Source organism: Scyliorhinus canicula, chromosome 14, assembly GCF_902713615.1.
Source record: "Scyliorhinus canicula chromosome 14, sScyCan1.1, whole genome shotgun sequence".
Lineage (NCBI taxonomy): Eukaryota > Metazoa > Chordata > Chondrichthyes > Carcharhiniformes > Scyliorhinidae > Scyliorhinus > Scyliorhinus canicula.
The window spans coordinates 77167625-77181925 of NC_052159.1; the positions used below are offsets into that span (position 1 = coordinate 77167625).

The 14301-nt window shown below is 42.2% G+C and overlaps 1 protein-coding gene across 1 annotated transcript in view; it reads right to left on the reverse strand.

Annotated features, from left to right (window-relative positions):
* The window catches only part of tenm4 (teneurin transmembrane protein 4), an 851752-nt gene that overhangs the window by 206565 nt on the left and 630886 nt on the right, over positions 1–14301 (reverse strand). Inside the window, 3 exon segments of the mRNA XM_038818655.1 lie at positions 202–303; positions 6269–6479; positions 9603–9817. Of these exon segments, the coding sequence (XP_038674583.1) occupies positions 202–303; positions 6269–6479; positions 9603–9817 (528 nt within the window).

Consider the following 14301-nt stretch of genomic DNA (forward strand, 5'->3'; position numbering starts at 1 on the left):
TTTGGGATGGGAATCCTGGAATCGAGTCCCGGCCGTTACTTTAACGGTATCAGAGTTGGTCAAGCTCTGTTGAAGTCCGGGTCCCGAACTGAATCAATTTTGAAAGAAAATCAGCAACTATATATAGAAATTTCAGCTCACAGATATTTACAGGATTACAGGTTTCGACAAGTTCCTACAGCAATGACCAGAAGTTTTTACCTCGTGCACAATCCGGTCCAATGTATCCAAGAAAACAATGGCATGTCCCTGCCATACACTCTCCATTCCCAAAACAGTTGGCAGGACATTCATCTGCAGACTCTGTGAGAAATTGAAAGCAAATGCTGAGATTATGTTTTCCTAACATATAACATTGGCTGCAAAGATCAATAATATGTTAACACGTTGGTATATTTAATATTTTAAAAAAGACCATTTAGATGCACATTAGCTTTTCTCCTCCCTCGCATTTTCTGTCCTTCTGTAGAGCAGGATCATTTCATCCTACATTTTCCTTCATAAGTACCATGAATGCTCTTAGTTACTGATCATCAGGAAGTGCACTACTGCAGTGTGGAACAGTTTATTCCTTCACATTTCTGTCCAACAATTAAATGAAGCTGTTGAACAAGTCTGAGATTCAAAACTGTAATAATTTAGTTCCTTGTCCATGGTTCATGGGAGTGGTTCTGAGGCTTCACTGTGCAGAGACTGGATTATATCTGTAGGTAATAACTCCAGATGTAATACAAGCAAATAAAGTTTGCTTTCTTCTTATGTACAATAGTTTAAGAGAATAGATAATTTGCCATTAAAAAAATTCAATAAAGGCTAATCTGGAAGTAGGGACGAACATTGGCTCAGATTTTGCAGTCAGTGGGGACTGCAAAAAGCCTCTCATTACCCTTACACTTGTCCACAGAATTATATGGTTATTATATTGGAATTGGGAGGCTCTAGAAATACATTCACATATGAGCACCCTTAACAGGCAGTCTGCAAACTGTGTGAATAGGGTAAACAATAGTGTACCTTTGCAACCAATCAGACTGAAGAGTCTTTACTGAGCCATGCAAATACTGAACTGAGACATTTGAACAATGAATTCAATGTCAGCGTAATGAAATGAAGAGAAAGTTGGGATTAACATGAACAGACCAGAACAACGGAAAAAATATATACTTCTAAAAATTCCCCAACAATAATTAAAATCTGAAGGAATAAGAATGCACGTGTGTAAAGGTTTCAGTACCAGAGAGGTGGAGTACCAGTAATCAAGAATTATCAGACGGTTAAAAATACACCGTCATGGAAAATCTTTAACCTTTTCTGGATGATGGGTAATAGTAGCTAAGTAACTTCACATGTTATCATGTGTTTCAATGGCTTTTCTCCTGATGAGATACCAATGTAATGAAGCTTCTGGAGAAACAGAGTAACTTAAGACAATAAATTCCTGATTTACATATTTAACTATACATGTGAGGTGGCAGTTGTTCTACTCTTTAATAATGGCTAGTGGTATCAGCCTTTGGTTATTCTTAATTTTAGTGCAAAATCTGGGCCAATAAACATTTTGGCAAAACTTGAAAAATATAATGATGTTGAAAAAACCTTATTTGCCATTGCTGAAAGGTTTAAAATTTTATTTTCTCAAAGTTGAGATACAACTGTTCAGCTTTTCTTCACTTGTTTACAGCTTGCGCTATCTTCCATTACCTTTGGGCATTGAAAAAGGCTAAATTTAACAGTCCTCATAGACTTAATTTAAGTTTTGTTCAGAGAAGCACAAAGAAATCCATTATTCCAACATTGAATGCAATTCAGACTTAGAAAGTAGGCCAATCATTTCCCTGTGTCCCACTTCAGAAAATTGACGGACGAGTTAGAAGATCCTGTTGTGATGAATCCTGTCGGTGCAGATACTCAATTATCTGCTGAAACTAAGTATTTATGTACTCTATAACAGGCTCAATTGTCCCATCGTGAGCTGCTGAGAGACCACCCAGCAGCTGGGAGAATCTAGTTATTGTGTAATGCGGTCAGGCCTATCATTCCCCATGGAGTTAATCTTCAATGAAATTTGTTGCAAGAGTGATTAGAAAAGCTCGAAACACAGGTCTTGGGATTTAAACAACAAGTGAGTTGAGAAAGTGTGAATCATCTTGCTGCACAGGTAGGTCACTGATGTAATTCACAGAACAAGGTACTGTGCACATTCTCATCTTCTCAGACAGCATCAACAAAGAGAGAGTTTGCCTTCCAATGGCTGGGATAACAACAAGTCTTTTCCCCTCATTACATTTCATTTCAAATTGATAAAAAGACCATTAACTAAGGAAGAGCTTCAAATCAAATTGACAATCCCAAACAAATCTGAACTGGATAAATTTGCATACATGAAGAACCCCTGACCCCTGAACTTTCAGTCAATTCAGCTGACACAATTTGCCCTGTTTAAGAAAAATAATTGTTTGATAATCACTATTTTGATACAATTGCCTTTCTTGTGCATCTTGAAGCCCAAAACGGGTGTAACATACAAAAGAGCCAATCTGCCTTTGTGGTCTTCAGAAGTAATTCGTGAAATGATAACTGCCATCTTTTTCTATGTTCAATAAATTAAGAAATTTAAAAAATTTGTTTACATTTAAAAAATTCTGTAGATTGTAATACATTGAACTATATTAAATATACTGATGCCAAACAATTTCTGTGTAAAGTGAACTATAGGTTCAATCAATTAAGTGCTTATCTTTCATGAAAAAAGTGGCAAATAAGATATGGATTGATGAGCATGCAAATCAGAAAAAGGTTGCATTATTGCTGTCAAAGTCATTGACCAGCTCCATCTCGATACTTATGCAGTTTTTAATCTCCTAAATATCGGAAGAATATAGTGAACCGAGGGAATTAGAGGTGGTCAAGAAGCATAATTTTGGATATCAGGAATGTATGATACTATGGAATGTTAATAAAGCTGATTGCATTCTATTTGAAGAAGAACACATTTCAAGAGGGCATATTTAATGGATTCAATTTATAGAGAGGATTGTATACTTCCTTTATTAAAATGAGAATGGACTTGTCGAGGAAGTTATTTGCAAATCCAATGAAAACAAATAACACCAATGTGCTTCAGGAAAGTGGATTTGGCAATAGCCTGGGATTCAAACAGAGCACTGTGTTCCAGGTAAGGACCAATTCAACTGGAGTTTATTCATGTAAAAATGTTTAGAAACCTTCCATATTTTGGCAGTCTTCTATTTGCCAATTCAAGGCACTTTGTTCAGTTAATAAAAATTACAAAGAATGAACACAACATAAACATACATAAAATCCACACAGAATTCAGCACATTCAGGATTGGAATGTCAGCCAGAAACCTGTTGAACATTTGAACCAAATATTAGTGAGGCATTTATTCCCTTTTCTATCTTTCCTAATACGTAAATACAAAGCAGTTTTTATTTTGCATTGTGGCTGATTTGGGGTATTTTTGAGTTTGGTACAGATAATTTTAACCTCGAACATGCCCATTTAAAAAGCAGCCTATTATTTGAACCTTGACATTTATTACAATAATGATTTTCATTTTTAAAAAATCCTGAATCCAATAGGAAATTCAGAAGAAATTTCTTCACCCAAGATTGTTAAGAATGTGAAATAATGGCCTGAATTCTCCGGCCGTTGGGATTCTCTTTTCCCGCTGGGATTGCACCCCTGCCCGCGGGTTTCCCAGTGGCATGGGGTGGCTTCAAGGGAAATCCCATTGGCAAGTGGCGGGAAGAGAGAATCCTGCCGCCAGCGAACGGTACATGGCTGGGAAACACACGGCTGACAGGCTGGAGAATTCCGCCCAGTGTGTATGCATTTAAGGGGAAGTTAGATAAAGATTTGAGGGAAAAAAGTATAGATGGTTACAATGGTAGATTTAGATGAGAAAAACTAAGCAAGGGCTCGTGTGGAGCATAAACACTGGCATGAACCATTTAGGATGAATGGCCTTTTTTTAAGCAATCCTATGAATGGAAGGTGTAAAATATAAAAATGCTTTTAACAAATGTGAACGATTTGAAATATTGGTATTGATAAAAGGAATCAGTTGTTCTCATTTTCTAAGCTTTAAATGAGGGAATATTACATTGAATAACATCGCTGGTTCAGCTTGTGGGGCGGAGGATGGGTGAGGAGGGAGCGAGAGGTGAGGCAAAATTGTGAACTCTCTCTCATCGAGATTATCTTTACCAACTTTGTTTCATTTTGTAATTTCAGTTTATAACAAGAGGGCAAGAAATACAATTTAAAAAAATCTTCCCATAGCTCAAACATATGCAAATCATTTTTAATGAAACATTCTCAATTATCATTCAACATATCTAGGTCGTTACCATGTGAAGATCACTCCTACAATTGTCTTCAACTTTTTATGTAAATTTTTCAAAATATAAATTTAGAGCACCCAATTATTTTTCTCCCCAATTAAGGGACAATTTAGCGTGGACAATCCACCTACCTTTACATCTTTGGGTTGTGGGGGTGAGACCCACGCAGACATGGGGGAGAATGTGCAAATTTCACACGGACAGTGACCTGGGGCCGGGATCGAATCCGGGTCCTCAGTGCCATGAGACAGCAGTGCTAACCACTGTGCCACCCTTATGTCAACCTTTTGTTTGGTAGGTCATTTAATGCGCCAGGATTGTTTTTGTTGCAAGAAAGTTGTGACAGAGAAGGTTGATGAAGGCAATGCTGTTGATGTGGTGTTCATGCACTTACAAAAGGCATTTGATAAACTGTCACCCAATAGACCTGGAATGAAGGGGAATAAATGGCAACAGCAACATGGATATAAAACTAGCTGAGTGACAGGAAACAGAGAGCAGTGGTTAATGGATGTTTTCCAGATGGGGAGGTTTAAATTAGAGTTCTCCAGGGTTTGGTGTTAGAGCCCCAGCTCCACCTGATACACATTAATGATTTGACCTTGGCGCGCAGGACATAACTTCAGAATATACAGATGATACAAAATTTGGAAGTATTGCGAACTGTGAGGGGGATAGAATAGAATTTCAAAAGGATATAGACAGGTTGTGTAATGGGCGGAAAAGTGGTAGACAAAATTTAATGGAAAGCTGTGTGAAGCGATTCATTTTGTTATGGAAAATTTAGAGAGACATTATAAAGTAAAGGGTACAATTGTGGAAGAGGTGCAGGAGCAGAGGGGGCTGAGTATATTAATCAATGAAGTTGGCAGGACAGCTTGAGAGATTGGTGAACAAAGCATCATAGACTTTAGTAATAGAGGCATAATATACAAAACCAAAGAATTTATGTTAAAATAGCGAAAAGTTGGTCCAGCCTCAACTGGAGTTTTGTGTCCGGTCGTACCTGCCACACTTTAGGATGTGAAGCATCAGAGAGTGTACAGAAAAAATTCACAAGAATAGTCCCAGGGATGAAGAATTTCAGTTACGTAGATAGATTGGAGATATTGGGACTGTTTTTCTTGGAGATGAGACGATTGAGAGGAGATCTAATAGAGGCGTTCAAAATCATGAGTGGTCGGGACACAGTCAAGAGGGAAAGTCTGTTCCCAGTGGTGGGAAGATTGAGAATGAGGGCAAGGTTTAAGATGAATGGCAAAAGAAGCAATGGTGACATGAGGAAAACCTTTTTTACTCAGCAAGTGTCCAGGATCTGGAATGTACTGCCTAAGAGTTTAGTGGAGGCAGATTTAATCAAGACATTCAAGGGAGAATTGGATTATTATTGAAAAAAGAAGAATGCAGAATAACAGGCAAACAGTGAAAACAGCACAAATTCAATTGCTCCTTTGGATAGCCAGCACATAACAATGGGCCGGCTATCCTCTTTGCATTGTAACCACTTTGCTGTTCTGTGATGTTCATGATTAATAAAGCAGTTGAAATAGAACAGTTAACAAAGCCACATGTTTCCATTTTAAGAATATATTACCTTCATTCTTTAAAATGTAATGAATCTCTCCCTATTCATTACTAAACTAAAGCCAGCACAGACTGGCAGATGATGATTAAAGGAGATCAATACATAAATAAGTGTATAATGGAATGGTGAAAAATTTGAGCAGTTAACATAATACAGGGCAGATGAACAAGCACTTTGAACTTGCCAGAGTTAGGAAACTGTCACTGTTTAGGCGGTTGTGGAGCAATTGACGTCCCTCTCTTTCACAGTATATCTGTAATGGCACATTTTACAGTCTTTTCAAATATCTTTTCATTATGTTCGAACAAGAGCTTACCTATGGCAGTAGTTATAAAGGAGACCGGCTCCATCTGTTTTCCATCATTGTAGAAGGCTAAATGCCAGATTCCAGAATCCAGATATCTAATGAATCCTGCCTCACGATTTGTCAGAGGGATCAAGCTTCTGTGTTGGTGGTGGAATCCCTCCAGACTTCTCACTTCCTGTGATAGCAGGCGTCTGCCATCCAATAACTCGACAAAACCAAACTATCAGAAAAAAATGAGAAAACATACTGCTGTAATTGCTGCATGATAGCCACAGTAGACATCAATCTCAACGTATCACCTGCCCCATAGAATCAACTTTTGTAGCAATACTGCACAAAATCCTAATCCCAAGGGCCAGCTGTGCAGGAGCCGGCAATGTCTGACTCTATTTAGGCAATGTTTGATGTTCTGAATCGGTCTATTCCCTTGCCTCTGAAGGTCTTGTTTAGTTTTAAAGCCATCTATCATTGCTCTCAACCTTCCCTTCTGGGAAGGTTTTGCTCTAATGATTCCGGTACTACTTCTTCAAACTGCAACATGAAAATTCTGCAGTTGAAATCAACTCAATGATGTTTTTTAGATACACAGTAAAAAAAACTGCTTTGCACCAGTGTAGTTGGTACTTTCAAAACAAAACCAAAGTGACAGTAAGCCATCTTGATACAGTATGTACTGCAGGAAGTGTTCGGAATTATTATCGAAAAAGGAAGAATGTGCAGGATTACGGGCAGAAAGTGGGAGCAGCACTAATTAAATTGCTCCTTTGGATAGCCAGTACCTTCAAGAAGGAGGGTTTGAGGAGTGTTTTTCTTGGGGAATATGTTAGCAAGCAAGATATTTGAAGAAGACAGCAAGAATGTGTTGAAGAAGGGCGGCATGTGGCTCAGTGGAATAGCACTGGGACTGCGGCGCTGAGGACCTGGGTTCGAATCCCGGCCCTGGGTCACTGTCAATGTGGAGTTTGCACATTCTCCCCATGTCTGCATGGGTTTCACCCCCACAACCCAAAGATGTGCAGGTTAGGTGGATTGGCCATGCTAGATTGCCCCTTAATTGGAAAACAAAAATTGGGTACTCTAAATTTAAAAAAGAATGTGGTGAAGAAACACGGGATGAATTTCTGGGGGAAATTTACAGGATAAGTAGGGGTGTGAAGTTGATCTATAACAAAGGCAAATGCTTGCTTGGACCCAAACACCTTTTCTGATTCATAAACTTTCGGGTACTGGAGTAACTTTTGAAATTGATAACATAGATTCCTTAAAGAAAAACACAAGATTGAAACCTATTGAAAAGTATTTTTCATCACAATACCACCGTAAATTAAAAACTTTCAGCTGCTTATATAGATCATATAAATTATATTAGGTGACATCCTATTGATTCCTACACCAGAAGTTCAGAACCCTAGCTCATGGCCTTAGACCAAGGTCAGAATTCTCCGGCCATTGGGAATCTCTTTTTCCGCTGGCAGCACACCCTCGCCCGCGGGTTTCCTGGCAGCGTGGGGTGGCTTCAATGGGAAATCCCACTGACAAGCAGCAGGAGTAGAGAATCTCGCCACCAGTGAACGGTGCGCCGCTGAGAAACACGGGGTTGGGGTCCAGAGAAGCCAACACCCAATACTATCATGGGTGACTTCATGATGGGATACGATTATTAAGACAAATACATAAATAGGATGGGAATGGAGGGATACGGACCCAGAAAGTGTAGAAGATTTTAGTTTAGATGGGCAGCATGGTCGGCACAGGCTTGGAGGGCCTAAGGCCTGTTCCTGTGCTGTACTTTTCTTTTTTCTTTGTTCTATTGAACAAATGGTCCTGATTGCTTTTTAATGTTCCAATTTTTGACCATGGGCAGCACGGTAGTATTGTGGATAGCACAATCGCTTCACAGTTCCAGGGTCCCAGGTTCGATTCCGGCTTGGGTCACTGTCTGTGCGGAGCCTGCACATCCTCCCAGTGTGTGTGTGGGTTTCCTCCGGGTGCTCCGGTTTCCTCCCACAGTCCAAAGATGTGCAGGTTAGGTGGATTGGCCATGATAAATTGCTCTTCGAGTCCAAAATTGCCCTTACTGTTGGGTGGGGTTACTGGGTTATGGGGTTATGGGGATAGGGTGGAGTTGTTGACCTTGGGTAGGGTGCTCTTTCCTAGAGCTGGTGCAGACTCGATGGGCTGAATGGCCTCCTTCTGCACTGTAAATTCTATGATTCTATGATTTATGTGCGAGCTGAGATAGGTGCCGAAGGTGGTTACTAGCTTTGTATTGGTCTGATCTCCATCGGTGATAATATCGCCATGGTATGTGAAACACTGGTGCACTGCTCCGAATGCCACTGATGCAACCTCTTGTCGACCTCAAAACTGAAACGACTTCTGGTGACAGCCATGAAGTGAGCGGTCGCACATTTGGTGGCTCTTGCTCAAGGTAGAATTTTTCAGTTCTTTCCCCATCTGAGGGGTGAAAGGTTTGGATGGAAAGAGGTGTAGGTGTGCCAGGAGAAGGTGTAACTCCTCTGGTGTGGCTGACAGATGGATCCACAAACTAGTAGTGGGTTGAGAAGAAGTGAGTTGTTCGAGCCGGAGAGTCTTCGTGGTGCGCCATGACGCATATGACGGTGGCATGATGTGTAGGTTCTTTGAGGGAGTAGAGGGCAGGTGTGGGCGGTGTGCAGGGAGGCCCGTGAATCATGTCCACATGTTTAGGGCATGTCCAAAGCTAAAGGCGTTCTGGCAGGGGTTTGCGACGTAATGTCCGAAGTGTTGGGGGAAAGGTGGTCCCGAGACCAGAGGTAGCGATATTTAGGGTGTCGGAAGACCCAGGGGTCCAGAGGGTTAGAGAGGCCAATGTTTTGGCCTTTGCCTCCCTGATAGCCTAGAGAAGGATTTTGCTTGGATGGAGAGACTTTTAGCTGCCAAAAGCGGGGGCTTGGGTGAGCAATCTGGCAGAATGTTTGAGGCTGGACAAGGTCAAATTTGTCCTGAGGGGGTCGGCTGATGGGTTCAAGCGAAGGTGGAAGCCGTTCATTGACTTCTTTTCTGGAGGATTGAAGTGTCAGCAGTGGGGGAGGGGGGGTTAAGCGGGTTAAAATGGGGAAGGCAGGATGGAAGGAGGGGGTACGTCAGTGGGGGGAAGTGGGTGTTAGTTATTTATTACGTTGTATAATTTTAGTTTTTCTTTCATTCATAAAATATATATATTTAAAAACCTTAAAACTGAAACTACATTTGGAAAAAATGGGAGATTGGGGTGCCCACCCACGAGAAACCGGTCACACCTTGAAAAATAAAATCCTGCTCATTTACTCAGATGATTGAGTTAAAGTGCCAAGGGGCTTACCTGGGTGTGAGATGGTGGAAGGCCACGTCGACCATAAATCCCAACTAGAGCATCTTTTCCCAGTGACACGTTGAATTTCAAATACATTGGGTGATCTATGAAAACTTGAGTGCGCCAGAATAAGCCGGGTGGTATCTTCTGGGTGACTCTCCTGCCAATATCAATTTCTCCTGAGTCTATATAGCTATCTTCTGGAATTAAATTATCTGTTTTTCCTGTAAAAATATAGCAAGAGATTTGTACTTTTTTGTTCAACTGAGAGAAATTTGCTGCATCGACATCTGAAGAAGCAAACTGTGCAAAAGGTTTCAAAATTCAGAGCATTTGAGAAGAAAGCAGAGGAAGGGGGAAAGCAAAATCATAATATGCAGAGACAAAAAACAAATGCAGTACTTATTACCCAGCTCTGCGCAATGGACTTAGCTCTATCACAAATTACTTCAGAGGCATTTTTAAAAGGAATCTGCAAATTGAGAGTTTTCAAAATCTGAGACAAATTGTGACTAAAAACGGACATGACTAAATAGGGAGGTTTGAATGCTGTCAGTTACAGATTGGTGTAAAATTTAGCTGTTAATCTCATGAACAATCCTATGACTTGCTATCTGAGGTTATTGATTTTTCAACACATTACGGTAAGCCTATAACAACATTTAACTGCCATGACTGCCTTTTTAATATAGAGCTCTCGGGAGGCTATCTGCCATTCAGGCCCACATTTGCCTTGACGTCTCCTATCCTTGGCAATGGAATTCTCTTTGTAGTCTTATTGTGATTCAGAAAAAAAAGCATGTCAATATTTCAATTAACGGTAACATTCAACTCACTTTGTTGCCCTACCGTTTTGTGGTGACAGTTATAATCAGCAAAATGATTAAACTTTTGTTATTGGATTATTTTTTTAAATGACTAGAAACAATATCACACAAGATACCCTTTTAATATACCTCTGCCTTCTTATGAAGTTTGAAGTGATTTTTGGCTAATGTGTTGCCGCTTTTGTTTTCTGGATTGACACAAATGTTTCAATAACAGCTGTGCAGATAAATAGTCTATAAGAAAACAGCTGGGCTTTTCACAATGGACCAGAGTTCACAGCTTTATTTGAAGCTTCACAAATGCAGTTTACGCCTCATAATTCAAAGTTGTTTCTGGTGCTAATATCTTTTCAATATTTATGATTACACAATATAAATAAGGCAGCTGGGGGGGGGGGGGGGGAATTTAATCAAATCAAATTAGTTAACTGTGGCTGTTTAGCACAGGGCTAATTCACTGGCTTTGAAAGCAGACCAAGCAGGCCAGCAGCACGGTTCGATTCCCGTAACAGCCTCCCCGAACAGGCGCCGGAATGTGGCGACTAGGGGCTTTTCACAGTAACTTCATTTGAAGCCTACTCATGACAATAAGTGATTTTCATTTCATTTCATATTAAATAATTTGAGAGATTCTACATTTAATGTCATAGACTGAAGCAATTTTGTGATTTGGTTTTTAAAGTGGAGGGAAAATTCCACTAATTTCCAGAATTAATGTTCGATCAACTATTTAAAACTATCACTTCCTACAGTCCTCTCCAACCTCTGTGGGTTACACCCTATTCACATCACAATCCGCTTCCTAAGATACAAGATACACATCATCTCCAAATTCTACTAGCTTGCCATGCCCCAAAAAAAACGATTTCAGGATATTTGTCATTGTTGTGAAATGAATCAACAGGGTTTTAAAAAAAATGTTTTTATTGAAGGCATTTTAATATATATTCAAACCAAAGAGAAATAGCAACAACATCAACACACCACATGCAATGATCATAAACAAACTGCCTCCCTCTCCCCCCCTTCCAGTCCATGCCCCCCTTTTCTTTTATCAGAACAAACCCCAAACATAAGAAAGGAACCACCCCCCCAACCTAACCCCGCTGATGTTTCACCACTCCTTAAAAAAGTCGATGAACAGCCTCCACCTCGAGAAGAACCCCTCTTCTAAACCCCTGATAACAAACTTTATTTTCTCAAGGTGCAGAAACTTCGCCAAATCAATCACCCATGCCCCGCCCTAGGCTATTCCGATTCCTGCCACCCGAGCAATATCCGCCTCCAACACGACGGCCTCTCTCCCCAACTGCACGCCTGGATCCTCTGACACTCCGAATATTGCCACCCGCAGGCTCGGGACCACCTCCACCCACAGAATCTTTCACATTGTGTCTGCAAACACGTTCCAAAACCCCTCCAGCCTCGGACATTCCCAGAACATATCGACATGATTCGCTGGCTCCCCTGCACAACGCCCGCACCTATCCTCCACCCTGCAAAGAACCAGGTCATCCTGGGCACCATCATGTGTGCCCTATACACCACCTTGAGCTGGGTGAGACTGAGTCTCACACATGACGAGGCTCAATTCACCCTCTGCAATGCCTTACTCCATTCCCCTGCCTCAAAATCCTCCCCAGTTCATCCTCCCACCTCCGCCTTACTTCCTTCACCTACGTTCTCTCTCCATCTTTACCGCCTGGACCCTCCCAGCTAATGGTAACGACAAAACATCCCACAACTTAAAGTCCTCCTTCATTCCCTCAACCAAGTTCACCAAGTTCAACTTGTGCAGCTGCGCTCAGCTCTGCACCACTTGTATCCCCAGATACCAAAACTTTGCCACTATCAGCCCAAAGGGAGCTTCCCCAGACTGCTCCCCTGCCCCTGCACATTGATTGGGAATACCCATTTAGAACTTATACCACAAAATGAGACTAAACTCCCCCACGATCCCCATAATCCTGGCAAACTCTCCACTGGATTTGAAACATACAACAGGAGATTGTCCTCTCACAATATCCCTATATGCCCCCCGTGACCCTGAGTGCCATAGTCAACGGTTCAATTGCGAGGGCAAAATGCAATGGAAACAGCAGACACCCCTGCCTTGTTCCCTGCTGTAATCCAAAGTACCCCTAAATGACATTATTCATCAAGAAACTCACCTTAGGGGTCTTATACAGCAGCCACACCCAATTTACGAATCCCTGCCGTCACCCAAACCATCCCAATACCTCAAACATTCAACCTGGTCAAATGCTTTCTCCGCTTCTATTGACATTCCAACCTCCATGTCCTGGCACCTCGGAGGCATCATAACCATATTCAATAACCTCCAGGCATTAGCCAACAACTGCCACCCCTTCACAAACCCGGTCTGGTCCTCTCGTACCATCCCCGGCACACAATCCTATATCTGCGTCACCAGCACCTTCGCCTATATTTTCATGTCCACGTTCTACAACAAAATCCCACCCTGCTCTGTGTCTTTATTCTCTTTTAAAATAAGCAAGATAGAAGCCTGAGACAACATGGGGTGGGGGTTGGGGGTGGGCAGTTTCCCCTTCTTCAATGATTCATTGCACACCTTGATTAAAAAGGGCCCCAATTACAAAACAAACGTTTTATAAAACTCTGCTGGGAACGCGTCCAGGCCCAGGGCCTTCCTCGGCTGCATAGACTCCACACAATCCATCACTTCCCTCAGTCCCATCGGCAACCCCAACCCCTGCACATCCCCCCCTCCAAACTTGTAAACTGCAGCTCGGCCAAGAATGGCCTCATACCTTCATCCTCCGCCGGAGGCTCTGCTTTGTACAGCTTCCGATAAAAAGCCTCAAATACCGCATTCACCTGCCCCGATTCTGTGACCATTGCATCCCCATTATCCCTCATCCGTCCAGTCTCCCTTGCTGCCGTTTGTCTCCTCCACTGATGTGCCAGCATCCTGCTGGCTTTCTCCCCATACTCAGATATCATCCTCCTTGCCCTGTGCCCCACCGCCTTCCCAGTAGACATAAGCCCAAACTCCATTTGGAGCTACTGTCTCATTTCAGAGTGCCTCTCTGGTGCCACTGAATACATAGAACTTAGAACACAGAACATACAGTGCAGAAGGACGACATTCGGCCCATCGAGTCTGCACCGATCCACTTAAGCCCTATCCCCGTAACCTAATAACCCCTCCTAAACCTTTTTGGTCACTTAGGGCAATTTAACATGGCCAATCCACCTACCCTGCATGTCTCTGGACTGTGGGAGGAAACCGGAGCACCCGGAGGAAATCCACGCAGACACAGGGAGAACATGCAGACTTTGCACAGACAGTGAACCAGCAGGGAATCGAACCTGGGACCCTGGCGCTGTGAAGCCACAGTGCTAATCACTTGTGCTACTGTGCTGCCCCCGTACATCCGGTCCACCACCTGGATGGCCTCCACTAAACTCTGCCTCTCTAACCTCTCCACCCTCCCTTTGTGCACCAGAATTGAAATAAACTTCCCCCAATCACCATCTTTAGCACCTCCCACAACGTAGAGACGGAGACCTCATCCGTCTTGTTATGTTCTACATAATTCTGGATAGCCACCCTTATCTTTCCACAAACCTTATCTGCCAACAACCCCACATCTAATCTCCACTGCGGCTGCTGCCAGGCCCCCCAGAGCAGCGCGTGGACAGACACCACATCACTGAATATTCCGACCCAAGCACCCCCGCTAACAACGACTTGTCCAAAAAATCAATCTGGAATACACCCGGTGGCCATGCGGAAAGAATGAAGATTCCTTCACCCATGGCCTCTCAAACCTCCATGAAACCTCCACTGCACCCATCTGCTCCATAAACCACTGAAACTTCTTCTCCATTGCTGA